Source organism: Cottoperca gobio, chromosome 20 (genome assembly GCF_900634415.1).
Source record: "Cottoperca gobio chromosome 20, fCotGob3.1, whole genome shotgun sequence".
Taxonomy (NCBI): domain Eukaryota; kingdom Metazoa; phylum Chordata; class Actinopteri; order Perciformes; family Bovichtidae; genus Cottoperca; species Cottoperca gobio.
The window spans coordinates 6,560,877-6,579,661 of record NC_041374.1 but is presented as its reverse complement, the minus strand read 5'-3'; the positions used below and the strand labels follow the sequence as shown (position 1 = coordinate 6,579,661).

General features: G+C 40.5%; 1 protein-coding gene across 1 annotated transcript in view; it reads left to right on the top strand.

Annotated features, from left to right (window-relative positions):
* The window catches only part of gpr158a (G protein-coupled receptor 158a), a 63,276-nt gene extending 45,344 nt beyond the window's left edge, over positions 1–17,932 (top strand). The window contains exons 6-13 of the mRNA XM_029458113.1: positions 4,014–4,123; positions 6,049–6,287; positions 7,960–8,098; positions 10,150–10,255; positions 10,793–10,939; positions 11,064–11,147; positions 11,562–12,794; positions 13,246–17,932. Coding sequence (XP_029313973.1) covers positions 4,014–4,123; positions 6,049–6,287; positions 7,960–8,098; positions 10,150–10,255; positions 10,793–10,939; positions 11,064–11,147; positions 11,562–12,794; positions 13,246–13,893 — 2,706 coding nt within the window. The 3' untranslated portion in view covers positions 13,894–17,932. The remainder of the gene's footprint in view (positions 1–4,013; positions 4,124–6,048; positions 6,288–7,959; positions 8,099–10,149; positions 10,256–10,792; positions 10,940–11,063; positions 11,148–11,561; positions 12,795–13,245) is intronic.
* The last annotated feature ends 853 nt before the right edge of the window (positions 17,933–18,785 follow it).

Here is an 18,785-nt window from a genome sequence, read left to right as displayed (position 1 = left end):
TTAGTTGTTGATTCAACTGTATGGTACTTTTGGACAATGCAATTTGTGGTGCTGTTGAATTGTATTGTGTTATACGAAGAGGGGTTTCAATTATTTTGTCAAACCCATTAGGGTAAGCTAAATAACAGAAAGGTTTGGATGATTTCATTACTTCAATAGCTGGTTATGAATAATCATTTCTTTGAAACACTTGAAAGAAAGATAAGCTACGGAGGAGTGCTTCCGTCAGCCAGTTAGCCACCCTGCACTCCTCCAAATGTGCCATTGTGCACTTCCACAACTTAAAAAAAAGTTGAATCTGCCTATGGTGTGCAACTGTAGAACACACTGTTCTGTTGTGTAGTTCCCACATGACACAGCTTTGTTTTGGAGGGCAGATGCGGAAACCAGGTTGTGTTTAGTCAGGTGTCTGGGGAGTCTAGAGACCAGGCCGGCAGATGCACATAATGGTCAGGGAGAAAAACATCCAGCTGGGATCTGTTCACCTGCCTAGAAAATCCTAGATATTTCCTAAAAATACCCTCAGTACCAACTATGAAATATGCGTAATTTGAGCCTAGGGACTACAACTTCATTTTAATTGTAGCAAAAAGCAAAACATATGTAACATTGATCTCATATTATTGAAACAGAATAATCAGCAAATTTAAAATGTTGGGTGCTAAGAGAGCTGATCGATGTCGGCGACGCTCACTCAGCATTTCTAGAAGCCTTTACTCATGCTGTAACTGAGACGAGACAAACGGTGGGGAGGCAGACTGAAGAGTAGTAAGTGTGTTGATGATTGTCTCCTCGATATTGATGTCCATTAGATAGGTATACAGCACCCTGATCATCTCAATCCCCCCGCGTGCACGTTTGCGTGCGCATACACGTAACACTCGATCCCTTTCCCTTCCCACTGCGCTGAATCTAAGATTCCCAGCACTTAGCATTGATTATTAATGGAAGGTTTGAAAAGAAAAGGGGGGCAGAAACTGATCTTGCTCTTTATGCACACTGGCGTTAAGAGAAACCTGTCGGGGGTTTCACGGCCAGTCTCTTCCCAGAAACCCGACTGATGGAAAGTGCATTTCTGCTCAGAACTGTACGATAGCAGGGTCATGTAAATGTTTGAGGACAATGACTACGCTTACTTTTGCTCTATAATTTGAGTCTTGACATGGGTCTTGGCAGCAATGGGGGACACTGGGGATGGACCTCATTGTATCAGATGAACTAAGAGTACAGAGGGAATGGATTTTTGGTTTTGTGTTACAGTGAGCACTCGAACTAGAATTTGAGCCTCATCGTATTCTGTAATATTTTCGGAATATCCTCTTCATGGACAAAAAATGAAAGCTCATCAGACAAATCAGTGGATGGTTAAAGCTGCATGGAAACTAAGCATATTTGGGGTTTTTTGTCAACTGTCCCAAAAGTTGAACACTCAATTTTGGGAGGTGGCAGGTGGCACTAAATCACAGTGTACAGAGGCTGCCTGAAAATGTATTTTCTCTAAGTGAGCATGCTGTGTAGTTTGTCAAAAGTGACACGGTCTCACATTGTTATAGGTGTAAAAGGGTTTCTCAACCATGTCTGGTCACATAATTCTCATTTAACACTTGCTAAGTTGTTTTAATGTGTGAAGTTGTTGTGTGGATTTGAGTATGATATCCGTTTTGTATTGACGGGAATTATTAAAGAGAAATCCGCCATGACTCCGCCAAAGAGACAAGAGACATCTGATTTCTAGAAAATTTCTTGTGCTTGTAAACTTAAAGTTTAGAGAGACAATAAGTCAGGAATGTCCAAAGAAAAACAACAAAATATTCTGTAATAACCAACTTTACTGGCAACAGTCTGGCAATCGTGAACCCTTAAACAACTAAATCTAAAATGTTTCCTTTGTGGGTTTTAAACCAGTTAAAACAAAAACGACAGGTGAGATCGCACCAATAACACAGAAGATAAAAGTGTTAAAAAATAAAATTTGACGACTCATTCAGATCGTTTGGAGTCGGCCCTTAGAGGGAGCGATGCTGCTGATAACACCTCTCTGTCTGATCTCATCACAAACAACATCCGCCTCAAACTGGCACGTGACAGATATCCAGATGCCATTCTGTAGTTGATCTAAAAAGGAGTCATGAGCTGTGTTTTCCCTCGGTGCCTTTTTACTCATCTTCCTGCGCTCTCTTCTGTCCCTGCGGACCTGAAAATGTGCGTCAGCGAGTTGCTCGGCGTCGGCCCAGCCTGCCATCTCTTTATCGGCTCCTCTCCCTCTATTGTTATTTAAATACTTTCTTTTACCTCCTGAGTTTTGGTGTCCATGGATAGTCTAACAGTTTGTTTCAGAGGCTTTTCCATCCAGCCAAGAGTAGAATTCAGCATAAAAAACCCTGTATGCATTAAAAATAAACAACTGAGCACTCATCTATTCATTATTTGCTATGTGCCACATAGCCCTTTGCAAAGCTGAGTCAACTTGAGCAAGCTTTTGTGTGAGGCAGAGGTTTCTGCGTTTGGTCGGCCAGCGTTTGTGAGCAGATGAGGATGTGGGCCTTTCTCCCGTGGGGGTCCTCCGCGTCCCTTGACTGACTCAAACCTAGTGAGCAAAAAAATATCCACATGTCTGCGTCTTCTCCACAGCCTGAGGGAATGTAATAATGCCTTGGCTAATCCGATTAACATTAACAATCCCACAGGGGAAATCGCTTCACATCTGCAGCGGACAGATTATTATGTCGCCTCAGATGTTTGTTTGTATTTGTTTGTGTTTGCATTGGCGCTTTTTTATGTCTTTGGAAGACAGTCACTGGGTTTCTTTTGAGGGCTTGGATGGGCACCATCGCACTGTGTTTCTACGTCTTTCGAGCAAACATGGGTGGATGCTTTCCTTATCTCAAGGGCAAGGTTTGTGTGATGTTAGGCTCTGATGGATTTGTTTTTGCAAGTAACGCCAAGGATGGTTATAAAACGACACAACACTTCACCATTAATAACTGTAATAACAGATGTTGTTATAGTATCAGTAGTACGGAACATAAATGACACTACATGTTTACAAAAGTATAAGCAGCACGAGTAAAAGCCATGCTTATGTTAAAATTGCTTTCAATTTTCTCTTTTGTAGCCTTTCATCTATTAAATCTTACCTCTGAGACTTCATACTGTTCACATTATGCCAAAATGCTTAATTGCTGTATTATGCAATGGTTGCACATTAAAGACTTGCTTGTTTACTTGTACGACTTGAAAGGACTTCACATCACTGGCTGATCCATTGCAATGGATTTGAGGCAGTTTAGCAGACAAGCAGAGAGGTGCAGTAAATGACTGTGGGGGTATAGTATACCCTGGCAGTAGGGTTCCAATGATGTACAACTCCACTACATGTTCATGCTTGACATACTGCCCCATATTGAGTAACGGCTCAAACATTCTGTATATTTTACGAGCTTTTTTATACATTTCACACATTTTACTTTATCATCAGATCAATCGTCATGGAGATGCGACAGTTGACATGCAAATTCAGTAACTGTCATGATTTTAAAATTCCTGGCCGACAAAACAATCCCAACTCAAAGTCCTATTATCCAAGTTTAAGAATGATGCAGAATTTCCATAACATTTAAAAGTCCCTTTTACTGATGGTGGCACAGAAAGTGAAAAAAATTTCATAGGTGTAAAACAACTTTACAAGGCGTGGAGTCAAAAGACGACTAAGGGAGCCGGCGACTGATGGAAGTGATTAAATTAATGATACGGAAAACTAAACTATGAGCCCGCTCGTGCACTTGCTAGACGCTAAAAGAGGACATCTGGAACAAACCAACATTTAAATAACATTACTCCATTGTTCAGAGAGCCGTCCAATAGAGCACAGTCAGGCGGCAACTTTCCCACGACTTTGTATTTTCCCAGGGACAGAGGGCCCGTTATCATGTAGAACACACTGATAGCTCTTTTACTTTGTTTGTTTACAAAAACCTTCATTATTTATTTATTTTACTTCTGTCCTCTTGCAGGTTGGGATTCTCTATTTCCAGCCGAGTGTTTTCCGCTGCATCCTGCTGCGCTGGGTTCGACTGCTGGGTTTCGCTACCGTCTACGGGACACTGACTCTTAAGTTGTACAGGTAACACACACTCATTACACGCACACATCTACACAAAACCATTTGTTCAACATCGTTATCCATCCTAGGAAGTGCCTATCGCATTACATTGACCTATTTAAGTGCAATTACATTGTGTCTTACATCTTAACTCCTTGTTAAAGTAAGGGCCTTTATGAAGTGTCGAGGCAGCGTGTTCCTCCGCTAAATCATCACCGGACTACACCGCACATTTTAGGGGAGGATTCACTGCCTCATTAGGTGGAAGAGGTAAATGCTATGTATAAAGTAATTAAGAAAACACGAGGTGCTGTGGCCACAAATGATCTCGTATATAACGTAGGATTGAATGATGTTTGGCAAGAGACAAACGGAGAGACAAATGTGTGTGAGATCAGAGGGAGGGAAAGCACAGCTGGAGGACATAGTAAGGGAGAGACAAGAGGGGGGGGGGGGGGTTATTGAATAGTTTATAATGAGACAGGGGGTCTGCCATATTTAAAGTAATGCACTTGAATCTGTTCATCTGAGAGGCTTTTTGTCAGGTGAATCTGTCAAAAAAAGGCCTAATGAAGATGCTGAACAGAGTAAACCCTTAGAGGTGCGAGTTAACATATTGCACAGATCAATTTTTGATGGGGGGCTCATTAGCGGGGAGCACAGTGGACACTTCATCAATGTGCGTGAAGGGCACAGCCTAAGAATAGCGATGGCTGGTCATGTGTTTGAGCACAGTTTAATTCCTATTACACAGTCTTTGTGTTTGTCTGGGAAGTTGAAGCGAAATACTAACTGTCGTGTAGAAATGCACAGAATAAATGCACGGGGGCTTACTTGTGGGCTTACTCCTCTGTTGTAAATCTCTTGTTAAAGGTAAACAATCTGACATCGTGCTAATATTTGTCTCTTCCAAACTACACAACAAAGTGGGTAATCTGCTTTACAAAATCACCCAAAAAACCTTTGTCTAATCTGTTAGCAAAATGTTGCGCGTCATTGGCTATTCCACTACGCCTGATCAATTCTAGTTTAATTTCTGACCTTAGGGCATCAGGTTCAGCCATGATGTGACATTAAATCATTAAATACAGTCTCTTTGTCGACGTGATTATACAATTTTGTGAATTTGTGGGATTAATCTTCCATTGTAAACCTCTGGTAGACAATCTGGCGTTACGCTAGCAGGTAGCTAACCCAGCTAACCCATTCTTTGCCCCGCATTAATTCCCAGCGTCGTGTTATCTTACATGAAAATTACTACGGTGTTGTGTTCACCTTGCAAGTCTGTGTGCGTGTGTCTAGTTCCAATTAGCTTAACACAGTGAGGTTTGCAGATTAAAATGTTTTAAAAAGCATTGGTATGGGATTCATACTCAGTGTCTGCAGATACCCTGAGTTGAGCTATTGTTATAATCATATTGGGGGAGAAAAAGTTGAATCGATGCATCCCTAATTGAGACAGATTGTTGTCGTGGATAAAAGAAACCAACATATACTGTTGGTAGGAAACGGAAAAAAACCATATGCTGTGGATAGAGCATTTTACATTACATTTTAAACAATTATATGTTAAGATATATCTTAAACAAAGCCAGATGTACTGTAACCTCAGTAGTTTCGAATGCATTGCAAACACAAGAAAATAAACGTAGCCTTTTCCTCGAGCTCTTGCTTGTTGCTGTTATCTTGTGCACCTACACATAGTGACAGCAGCAGGTCAAGGTACAGGCTATAAGCATTGCTGAAGGGAATACTGGGAAATGAGGAACTCGCAATGACAAGTAGGCCTCGGGGAAAGTTCGGGGGAAATAGAGCAGAGAGGACGAAAGTGTGAAAGTTTTCCCTAACTGATGCTGTCTTTACAGTGTGAATTTATTCTGTCGTATAATGACGATGTTTTTGTTATGTTCTTAAAGTGAGCATCTCATCTCATCTCCCCCCAACAGGGTGCTGAAGGTGTTCCTGTCCCGTACAGCCCAGAGGATCCCCTATATGACCAGCTGGCGAGTGTTGCGTCTGCTGGGCATCATCCTACTCATCGTCTGCTGGTTCCTTGTGGCTTGGACATCTGCTGTCTGTCAGAGCCCGGACAGGAAGTTGGCTCTCATCGACGTGGGCTACACGCCCGATGGGCTGCAGTTCAGCATGTGCCTGCTGGATCGCTGGGACTACATGATGGCTGTCGGTAAGCCCTGCTACTGCTCTCTGCCTCCATAGGGTGCTGTAAATTAATTAATATACATTGAACTCTGTGTGCGAGTACCACAGTGAGAAATCATGGGTTATTTAGTCATGGCATGAAATCAAAAAGTAATGTGTTTGGCGTGATAGCATTTGGAGTTCAAAGAGAGCGAGAGAGACAAGAAAAAAGAAGTTGGATGAGTAAAACAGTTTGCATCCATTTACATTGCTCTGCAATGCTAATACGTTTCTCAAAAGTAGACATTAATCATCTCCACCGCTGCTTCACTTTTGGATATTTCCTATTGTGCATGAAGGAGAGGGCAACCAAGCAGCGGATAAAAAAGGTAGATGAGAAATCAAAGATGCACGGAGGGGGGCAGCATCTCGCGTTGAGTAAATTTGCATGCTGTTTTACATCTGCTGACTCAGGCTTAAATGAGAGAGAACTGTGGACCTTTTTGACTTCTGGGAAAACAGATGGACCCCCAGCAGAGCCTACATGCTGTGATAATGTATACTCAAGGCACATTTTCATTCTGTTTATTACGGGGTAAAAATAGAGAGGTGCGAGTCAGCTCTGACGTTACCTAGCTAATAAATTACACACAGACACAGACACAATAAATCTTTATGATTTAAAAATCCGCACCTGCATACACTCACAGTCAGGAGTTTATTTGTACATTTGATTTTTTTTGCTTAATGAAAACATGCAAAAAGCTAGTTTTGAACCATGCAAGATTTATTATTCAGCCCAAGTATGCACGACAAAACTGCAGCTTCAGCGTTGCAATGATGTTTAGTTAATCTACAACATTAGATTCCATTTAATTTAATTTCTCTTAAATTCTTGCAGACTCACCAGCATTTGTTATGTGGTGTATGCACTGTGAAAGTGTCATTTTGGTCAAGTCATTATGTAATGTATTCTTTGTACAATGTATTAATCAGGCACCATTTATAAAAGGCATTTTGCTGAGAGAGAGCGAGAGAGAGAGAGAATGCTCATTTCATTGTCATATTGTTGTACTTAGAAGAAAAAAAAGAATATAACGTTTTATATAATAAACCTAGAAATAGATTTGTTTTGCCGTGTCCACATCTCTAGCTTGTTGGGTTGATACATTTAGCTGGAATCTGAATCTATAACCTATATATATGCCAACTCACTGCAGATCTCCCCTAACAAATAACACTTCTATGAGTGGCCAATTTCATCTAATGCTCACTGTTGTTCCTGTTGTGAGGAATATTTGTGAATCACTCCCCACAGTTCAAGCAGACAACACTATAAATGTGAAAATAATGGCAACAGGTTTTCATGGAAAAAGCGGCGTGTTTTTTCTTTGCTGTGGAGTTTGCTACCTAGGAGACATTACATGGGGTTGCCATGGAGGTGCACAGGGATTCATTTATTGTCCAGAGAATACATCCATAGCTGTTACAAATGAGTTTGATAGCTTGTGTTAAACATGGCCTTTTCCTGTATACCTGTGTTGTCCAACAGTTTGCTCTAGCTCCACCAGAGCACTGAACTGTGAAGTGACCAGTTGGTGGGTGCACGTCCCTTTTATTTATTTTTTGGCCTGCATAGCTTGTGCAATGCATATAAATGATTTATTGGACCGTATGTTCATTGTGTTCGCCACCTCTTTTTCAATCTTGCTTCACAGCTGAGTTCCTCTTCCTGCTGTGGGCAGTGTATCTGTGCTACGCGGTGAGGACGGTGCCGTCTGCGTTCCACGAGCCTCGCTACATGGCCATCGCTGTTCACAATGAACTCGTCCTGACGGCAATATTCTATGTCATCAGGTGAGAGCTCCTCCTCCCAGTCAACTGGATTGCTTAGTGGGTATATGTGGAAGATGTACAGTATATATCAAAATCTTAGCAAAATCAACTTTATCTGCAAGCCAAGATACCACCAGGACATCATTTTGTGTAATTTGCATGAACTTTCCACAGGAAAATCTTAAATAAATGTTATTCCCTGGCACTATCTTAATAGTTCTGGTGCAGTAACCTCTACCCATCTGGGGCTCCAAGGAACAACCATAATTACTAACAAAAGCATCTTCATCATCCAGATGCCGTCACTTACATTCACAACATGTGCCCTCCGCTGTTTATGTCCTCCTCATTTCCATCACATATAGGCTACCGCATGAGGCTCAACCCATCTGGGAATTGTTTTTTTTATTGTGGTGACATCGTCCCCCCTCTCCCTCCAGTGTACATGTCAAATAGCTGCACCCTGCAGTTTATAAATGAGGCGTTTCAGCTGACACTAGCGCAGCCATTCCTAGCTGGAGTCCCCCCTAATTGAGAGCTGAGCTCCATCACATTATTTACTAATGAACCATGTCAGAATGATTTATGTTTTTTAAAGATGGCATAAATAGCTTGAATTATTGGCAGCCATAAATTAACATCCATTACGAAAGAAAAGTGTGTATCATCGACTTATAACCTGATAGTTTCTTTGGAGAAATCAGAGTTTTGAACAGTTTTGATGGTATTTGAACATCTGGCTCTTTGTGATTATTTTGCCAACCCCTTTAATCTGCCACTTCAGCCTTGTTGCGAGGCTTTTCTCTGCAGAAAATGGCCAAACGAGACCCCTAATAAATTGGAAAGTTGCCTGGTGTGGCTAGTTATACCGACTGGCTGCCACCAGAGACCACAGGGTACATGGGGGCTTGTTAGAGGCATCCGGCGTCCATTTGTGTTACTCACAGAACCTGCTATTTGATCCCTTAGTGACCAGTTAAAGCTCAGGCTTGCTTGTTTGCTGTGATAGTCATCAGATTTTTAGCTAGGTCCAGGTGTGAGTGGGATGCTGAGAGAAAATGAAGGGAACGTAATAGCTGGAGGTCTAAGTGTGAGTCATGGGGAGTGTTTCAGTGATGTGCTGCAGGCTGAGAAGAGACAGCATGCCAAGGTTATTAAATCCTCATCTGCGCAGAATATCCTCACAAAACATGAATGAGGGAAGACTTTTGGACATTTCATATGTTGGACTTTTTCCCGTTATCAATGCCTTTGAGCTATTACCACATAACTGTTTGGTAATTAGACAACAACGTATTGATACTGCTAGATGACATTTCCTTGGATAGAGGCTCTCTGGGATTAGCATCTGACAGGACATATCTTTAGCGCGCTTGTGGTCTCATTGTGCTAAAAGCCTGTTAGTTCATTTTAAATTAAAAGGCTGGTGTCAGTAATTATCTAATTTTCCACCAACTGCTGCACCACCCTCGGCCCAGTGTACTTTCGTCTGATGTATAAATGGTTGGATCTTGTGACCAGATCAAGGTCACTCCCCTTTATTGTGAGTTGAATTGAAAGAATGAGGAAAATATTTAGTCCTTGCTGGCGAAAGGATTACCCAAGTGGAACATTATATGAGGCAGTGGAATTGACGCCTAGAAAGACGTGTAGAAGTGTATAAATCTACTTTGGCTGAAAACACATTAAGTCCGATGGTCTCTCCCGGCTCCATCTGTATCTAAGAGGTTTACTTAGCAGCGTGTATGAATATCACAGCATAATTTAGTCATATTTGACTTCATTTACTATATGTGCATTTTGAATTTAACAGTCCACTATCAGAAAGATGTTTAAGATGTGTTTATTTACAAAACGGTACTGAAAAAAATGTGAGCACAGAAGTTGAGTAGCTTGATTATTGAATCTACATGCATTATTATTATTATTAGAAATACTGTACTATTACCAGTAGAAATGGTATCTGCAGCCAGCTAAATATTTGATTAATATTAGTTAAACATCTGGGTATCCCTGCTCTTGTATTTGTATTAAACTAGATTACATTTTTCTCTCTTTCCTGTTTCTTACAGGTTCACTCTCGCTCCGGAGCTCCATCCAGACTGGATGCTGTTACTGTTCTTCACCCACACCCACTTAACTGTAACAGTAACACTGGGTCTACTACTCATCCCGAAGGTAAACGTCAACAATAAATTATAAATTCAATTGATTCTTACTTTTCATTTTAATATTTCATTGAGTTGTATTTTAAGGATAAAGCTGTATATAGTTTGCTTGTTTGATCTAAGTAAGTATATGTATATCTGAAGCCTGATTTGTCGTATTCCTCATTGCCATAGAGCCTCCATTGTTGTCCAAAAACACATCAGTGAGCCACACTGTTGCACAGGGTGACATGCCCAGCTGTTTTAGGGAATTACTTTGTCTAAAATGAAGCTATACGAGACATGTCAAGATTTATATCTTCTTTGGGACCAATGGGCTCATCTGGGGTGAGATGCACAGAATGGCAAGGGAGGTCAGGATGTGTTTAGAGACAAACTAACACATTGATGGTTCTGAACTTTCTTGAGATTTGTTGACACTTGGAAAGTAAAATAATGTTATTTTGAATTAATTTACTAGATTTAAATAACTTCACCATTGCTGCTCAATAAATTAGATTTTCTGAAACAGTTCAACAAACAATATTATTCTTGTTTATGCCACCAGTTCCTGTTTGCCGGCACCCACATGAGAGATGATATTGCCTCCGAGGCTTATGAGGACGAGCTGGACATGGGTCGTTCTGGGTCATATCTGAATAGCAGCATTACATCAGCGTGGAGCGAACACAGTCTGGATCCTGAGGACATTCGGGTATGCAGTGCTTCCTTTTAAACTTTCATTCTCCATTGTATAACCTTTCATTCTCCATTGTATAACCTGGTGACAACTTTTCAATCTTCCAAAAATACTGAGCCATGGCAGTTTTTTATTGCAGACACCAGACGAAATGGGCCATCTCAGTTCTATTAATGGCTGTGGCGTAAGGTCTTGCGACAGTCATTGGGAAAAACGTACCAACGTGAGCAGAGATTTCTGTTTGTCTGTTAGAGCTGAAGAAGTCTCTCCAACACAAATTCATTGAATCGGATGGGCATTGAGATAGAAATATGATAAATTAATGACCTGAGCTTCGAGGCTGTTTCAGACCTAAAATACGCCTTTTCCTTATTTGATTCTGTCCGAGACTGTCCTGTCTTTGCTTTTTTCAGCACGCATGTGATATTCGGTAGTGCATCATTTAACAACCTTTTGTAGTCACGTGTCCTGAATTTGTACTGCATGTCTCTGTGCAGTAGAATGTTTGCTTTTTTTGTAACACTGTTTTGATTAGGAATCCCTTTTTTAAACTGTATAAATACAATTATTTGTTCTGAACAGGCAACTAATTGCTCTGCTTCTGTCTTGTCCCCTTGATTCTTTCATGAATATGTAGGAGGAGCTGAAAAAACTCTACTCCCAGCTGGAGATTTACAAGAGGAAGAAGATGCTAGCAAACAACCCACATCTCCAGAAGAAGCGGAGCTCCAAAAAAGGGTTGGGTCGCTCGTTGATGAGGCGCATAACTGAGATTCCAGAATCGGTGCACCGGCAATGCAGCCGTGAAGACAAGGAGTCTGGAGAACACGGGAGCAACCGTAACAGCATCTGCATGTTGAAGAAAAACCCCTTCGATCCGACACACACAGGAAAGCCGGCGAAGGAGGAGACGCTTAAGAAAAAGGTTTTCTCCCTCAAGAAGTCCCACAGCAGCTATGACCATGCTCGTGACCAGAGTGAAGACGCCAACAGCTCAGTGACAAACAAGATGGAGGTGAGCCCAGCTGAAGGCTCCCTCATAGATACACTCATGGGCAAGAAGCTGGTCAAGAAGAAGTCTAGTGAGACTATAAGTGCCACCAGTGAATCTACAGAATGCGTTCCTTTGGTCTGCAAGTCAGCCAGCGCCCATAACCTCACTGCAGACAAGAAACCAATTCATCCAAGAGCCTCCATGCTGCAGAAGTCCCTCAGTGTCATAGCCAGTGCCAAAGAGAAGACTTTGGGCTTGACAGGAAAGACCCAGAGCACGGAGGACAGCAATAAGAAGAGTCAGCCAAAGAGCAAAGACTTAAGGGCCAATGTAGAGCCGGAAAATGAATTCCAACCCAAGATGATTATTAGCCAGTCGGTTGAGTACAAACCAACTATGTCAATAGGCAGGATCATGAAACAGCCAGTGAGTGGCAGCCAGCCTACAATCTGTTCCGATCCACTCAAGGGGAATGACCTCTACGATCTCTCAGAAGTTTGTCCCTGGGAAGTGGAGGATCTCCCAACTCCATCTGAAAACAAGGTTCAAAAGCATGTATCCATCGCACCAGAGGAAACCACAACGGTTCACGGAGGTAGCACCAAGGGAGGCAAATCTCAGCAGCAGAAACAGAAAGCATCTGATCAACCTCCATCAAGTGGCAGCCATTCAAAGGACATTCAGAGGACGACGGCTGTACGAGCAGAGATATGTCCGTGGGAAGATGGAGGTGAAAGTCAAGGCAGTCAAGTAGAAGGCTCAAAGCAACAAACATACAGTCAAGCTAGCAAACTTGCTAAGACCCAGCAGCCTCAATCTACAACAGAGAGCTCCGAAACACATCGGGTAGAAGTTTGTCCATGGGACTTCAAAGAGGCCCAAAAGACAACAGAGTTATCTGGTTCACCAGATATGACAACACAAAGACAAGACATCTCTCCTCTGGAAGGGAAAAAGTAGAAGTACTCTTTTAGATCCATCCAAAACAGGAGACTCGCTCCAGTCACCATCTTTAAAAGCTGATGTATGTCCCTGGGACTACGACAACACTGCCGTATCTCCAAATTCAGAGAGGACACCTAGTCCCTTTCAAGCATCCAAAACAAAGGAATCCTCATCAATAAAGAAGGGTACCCCTTCCACAAAAACAGTTGAGAAAGAGAAATCAAAAGACGCTGATAATGAGAAAAGTAGAACAAAAGCCAAGGACAAGAGTAAATCTTCAGAGAAACACGTGACCCAACAGAAAATCGCTGATGTATGCCCGTGGGATGTAGAGAGTCATCAGGAAGTATCAGTGGAAGTTTGTCCATGGGATTTCAAAGAGGCCCAAAAGACAACAGAGTTAGCTGGTTCACCAGATATGACAACACAAAGACAAGACACCTCTCCTCTGGAAGGGAAAAGGAGAAGTACTCTTTTAGATCCATCCAAAACAGGAGTCTCGCTCCAGCCACCATCTTTAAAAGCTGATGTATGTCCCTGGGACTACGACAACACTGCCGTATCTCCAAATTCAGAGAGGACACCTAGTCCCTCTCAAGCATCCAAAACAAAGGAATCCACATCACAAAAGAAGGGTACCCCTTCCACAAAAACAGTTGAGAAAGAGAAATCAAAAGACGCTGATAATGAGAAAAGTAGAACAAAAGCCAAGGACAAGAGTAAATCTTCAGAGAAACACGTGAGCCAACAGCAAATGGCTGATGTATGCCCGTGGGATGTAGAGAGTCATCAGGAAGTATCAGTGGTAGAAAAAAGGAAAAGCGCAAATGTTGGAGCAGTCAAAGCAAAGCCGGCTGAAGTCTGTCCGTGGGATTTTGAGGCTGCGTCCGATAAAAAAGATGCAGACAAAAGTGCTTCGGTCGTGAAACAGAGCAATCCTAATCCTAAAGGCGGAATTGCAGGTGCTGCTAAAAAGGCAGACGTTTGTCCCTGGGACTTTGAGGATAGCACATTGAGCAAGAAGGCATGACACTTAACCTTAATGGACCACTGAAATTAAAGTTATTGATGTATACGTTTTTTCACTTTGAAATCGTTAAATATTACCTTTTACTATTAGTATGGTGACTTGGAAGAAAAGTTCAAGATCAAGTTCCACAAGTTGCCTTCCTTTCCGAGGTTTTGTTCCTGTTTTACTTATTTTTGAAAATAAGTAAAATGTACGAAAAACAAAACAAAGTCATGACGAGCATTCCAGATTATTACAGGAAAACCCTGAAGATAAATCTTAGAGTAATTATGCAACTTTTGATTCAGCCTTTTCAATTCATGAGCAATGTTGAAAATCTGCATTTATCATGTTCTGTATTCAGTCAACAATTCTTGGTTGTTCTTTTTGTGCATAATCATCGTCACTTAATGGACTAGGATATGACATGACAATAGGATTTGTAGGGAACAAGAAGTTTGAAATTAAGGTTGATTTACAAAACAGCAAAAGTGAAAGCCAAAGAATAAGGAAACATTTGCAAAGAGAGATGTTGGTTTTTAGGCGGTAAAGTTAATTTATTTTCCGATCCTTGGCACAGAGGGAAGGACTCGGTAAGGGAATCAGTCTATAGCACTTTAGTAAACACAAATTAAGAACAGTTTCTGTTCTTCTTGTACATTTAGTCTTTTTTCATTTTCAACTTCATGGCATGAATACCACACAGGATGTCACACATCGACCAAACTTAGACATGTTTTTGTTTAGATCTATTTAATTGTAGTTCTCGGCAGATTAAAATGCTTCCAAGTCTGCGGAGATGTACTGTATGTGCCTAACTAACTAGCATTGTCTTGTATCAGTCTGAAGTGAAGCAAGTGGCTTCTTCTTCAGCACTTGTGTGACGGTAAATTATATAAACAGCATGCATAACCAGGTGTCGAGAGTACCGGTTTGTCAACTAAAGCAGTTAATGTGTTGACAAATATATAATGTTGTTTTTTTTAATACCAGAGGCACTCCTTTTAATGCTCTCCTATTTCCAAAAGCTCATTCTGGGTGGTGGAGATTATATGAGAGCAACATTACCATGAATGTGTGTCAAAATGGCTCATATGTACACTGTAAAAAGTAGGGATAGAAAAATGTTGGGGGAATATTGAAGGAACAATTTGCACCAGCTTTGTTTATGAATCCAGCATGGATCTTTGTGTTGGCGTGTGTATGTGTGTGCGTGTGTGTGTGTGTGTGTGTATTATTTTCCTAGTTTTGGCCATCATTCCAACATAACGTGCTTGCTGAGACCTAGAACCAAAGCAACTACACAACAACAAAGTCCAATGTGGCAAGAAACACGAGCAGTCAGATGAGCATACATCCAAACGAAGGCGTACGGTAAAATACAATTTAAACCCAACCTTTTTGTTTACAGACAGACTTCCTGATTCAACTTTGACCTACCATTCTTACCATAGTTGTGTGCGCACACATGTTTATTTGTGCAATGAGGGTTAAGCCCGATAGTCAGACTGAATTGTCATTTTGTTTCACTTCATCCGTTCAGCTCGGTCACGTTAGCCAATTTTCTGTTCGTCATTTTCAATATAGCCGACAGGAAAGCTGTCGTAGCGGTTGCTAGGAGCAGTTAGTTTTTTACAATGATCACAGAAATATGGTAATACTGTTTAGTAGTTCTGTAAATTGACTAACCGGTCGATTATCAATGACTTTTTGATTTTATTTTGAAATTAAGTGGTTTAGATAATTTGGCTAAACTACTTGTTTACAACCTGTCTGATCATGTGACCAGTCGCATTTCCTGTATTGTCAGACTTTGCTTTAGCGATGTCGACTTGTTTCCACATCTTAAAAATGATTACAATGTTATCATAACTGTTAGAAACAATGATCATAACTACAAAGGTAAAACCCAACTTTTATAAAGCGGAACTATCCTTTTTTATATTTTAAAATAATAATATTACTATACGGCCATTATACAACGGCAGTATAAGCACTACACTGCCATCAGTTTTTTTCTTTGCGCTTTTGTATTGAAAGTTCACAAGTAGTGTAACGCATGCTCTTCCCAGTTTAATGCAAGTAGGCTAAAGCCCCATTGATTAATTGAGATGATCCTTTTAGAATTAGTCTTAGCCATGTGATTATCAATTAATAATCTGACTAAACCTTTTGAGAGTTTTGATTTGTTCAGTGTTTTGTATCAAAATGTCTAAATATTCATCATGCACTATCTAAGTGAAAACAAAAAAAAAGGAAATCTCCCACTTATATTTAAAATAACACCTTGAACACTTGACAATAACTGCAGTCGTGAGGAAAAACTATGTATCAATATAGCATCTACGGTACTTTATGGTATCTTGTGAGAATTACATGGTGTCACTGAATGTTGTCACTGATTGTAGTTATCTTTAATTGCTGTCAAATTCCTCGATACCCGAGCTCTGTAGGAGTCCTTGCTAACTGTGGTAAAAAATAACAAATAAACAGTGCTTGTCAGTGAGAATTCCCGAAGTCTGAAATAATAGAATTTGTATCCTATTGTGTTCGATTCTACAGCTAGCCTCTATCAACATGATTTATTATGCTACGACTTACATCTCTGAGAAATGACCTCTGCCGTTGACCTGTCGCGGTCTCGTCAGAAATATTTCAAATGTGGAGTGTTCGCCTTACAGCGTGAGATTTCTTTTATCACCTCTGCTTTATGAGCTCCTTTAGGAACGGTGTCTGAGAAGACCTGTCAACGTGCATGGATTGATTGTAATGATTTGATGGATCTATGTGATATTTATGAACCAGATGTTAGGTGTCATCCATCATATGCTTTGTGGTTAGTGGATGCAGGACCACACCAGGAGACCCCGTATGGCAACAACGACATTTCAAAAGCTCTTTTGTTTTTTTTGTTTGTTTGTTTAAGTGACTCTGAAATCACTGACGCATTGGAATTTTTACTGCCCTGGGTGATAAATAATATGCTGTATATTTTTAAAACAAGCCTCCTTTTTTTTGTCCTTGTAGGAAAGCTATTTGAAATGAGATGTGTTTATTTTATGATAATATTTTTTAAATTACACGACTTTAGATTGAGCTCATAGGCTCTGTAACAACTAGGATTTAGGTGATTTCAATCCATTTGTTAAAATAAAAAAGAACCATACCAAGCAATATATTATGACATTTCTTTTCTGGCATCAAAGCTTTATTTATTTAGGCATTTATTGATTAGCTTTTACACACTGGGCCCATGAGATTTCCACATCAGAGATAGCTGGAGTACAAATGAAACACAATTACAGTTGCACTGTCTTAGAGCGGAAAATAATAACAATGCAATATCCAACCATTACACTATGGAATACATCACATTTTCACACATCTACTCTGTTGTTTCATTTACATAATTTCAAACAGTATGCCTGCTGAAGCATTCCTCAGTTCAGTCGGTCCAAAGCTGTCTGTTTACTCGCCTGCGTATACATAACCAGCGTCTGTTTCTCTGGAGATTATCATTGTGTTTTAGCTGTATCATCAATGAATCAGCGAAAGTTTAAACCTCAAATGGAGCCCATTGTTCTTCTACCGTCTAAACATAGACGACACTGTCCTGTAGCTCTTTGTCGACCAATCGGATCTTTGACCATTGTTGGCTAGCTGATTTCATTTAAACCTGACGTCTCTTCTCTTGTGACCAAACCACGTCACCCGATGACAAACACTACTATTGCTACTAATACTATTCAATGCTGTAACGTCGTAAATCTTGCTCTTGTGGCTTCTGCATGAATTCAAGGGAAAAAAAAATAATAGGACCGATGTTTCACTGCCCTTGATAGAACAAAAAAGAAAATAAATTGATCTTTTATGGACTGTTACAAGTTGTATAGTGAGTGATACTGTCCCTAACCCACTGTATTATGTGCTTGTTATAACTATTGCTCTATGACAAGCTTATAGCATCAATATATGGGAATATTTGGTAGATTTATATTGTGTTATATTGTGATAGCATGTACATAAAAGATACCTCCTCTGCAATAAATATTTATATGAAAATCAAGCATGTGCTCGGTGTGTTTCTGAAGATCATTTTCAATCCCTTTTCCACTCTGTTCCTATAATACAACATCCCTACTCCCGTGGGAAGTTGATACAAGACACTCCCATGATGCATTTGTGCTTAGTAATCATCCCTGTCTCCGTTTCATTAGCTTATTCCTCATGTAGTCATGTAGTTGGAGAAGCCACGGCCTTTTGAAAGCCTCATGCATCATAACCACTTTAGTATATGCACGTCTTGGCGACCGTCCTGAAATGCTTTTATGGCTTGTTGTGGTCTTTTGGACAGAGATCAATGGAGGCTCTGCAGGAAGCGAGAGATACGAACGAGATGGTATCAAATGCTGACTCCAGACCCCTGCAGAAAAACTGAGCGCTGCTATTTTCCAATCCCAAAATAATTATTGGCCACAGTGAAATTATTTATTCCGTGTGCCAAAGGGAAAATAAATTCTTGCTTTATTAATACTTTTTCAACCCTATGAATTCTGCATAATGAGCAATACATAAAACACAGTGTCTACACACGTACTTGCGTTTCTATGAATATGGCAATGATGCAGCCAAATAACATCGCAAAAGGGTATTGTGTAAAGCAAACATGTTAGCATTGATTCCTGTTTACAAAGGCACTTTCTGAGCATTTCTAATAAACATTAGATCAATACAGGCTGCTGCGGGTAACTGCTATAGAGAACATGTCAGAGAATAAAAAGAGAAATAACGTGACGGGGAGATACGGTAACTATCAATGTTCCATTTGATATTCATTACAGCAGTCTTTCCACACAAAAAAAGAGTAGGTACAACATTTAAAGCAGCGATAATAGATAAAACTAATTATATTA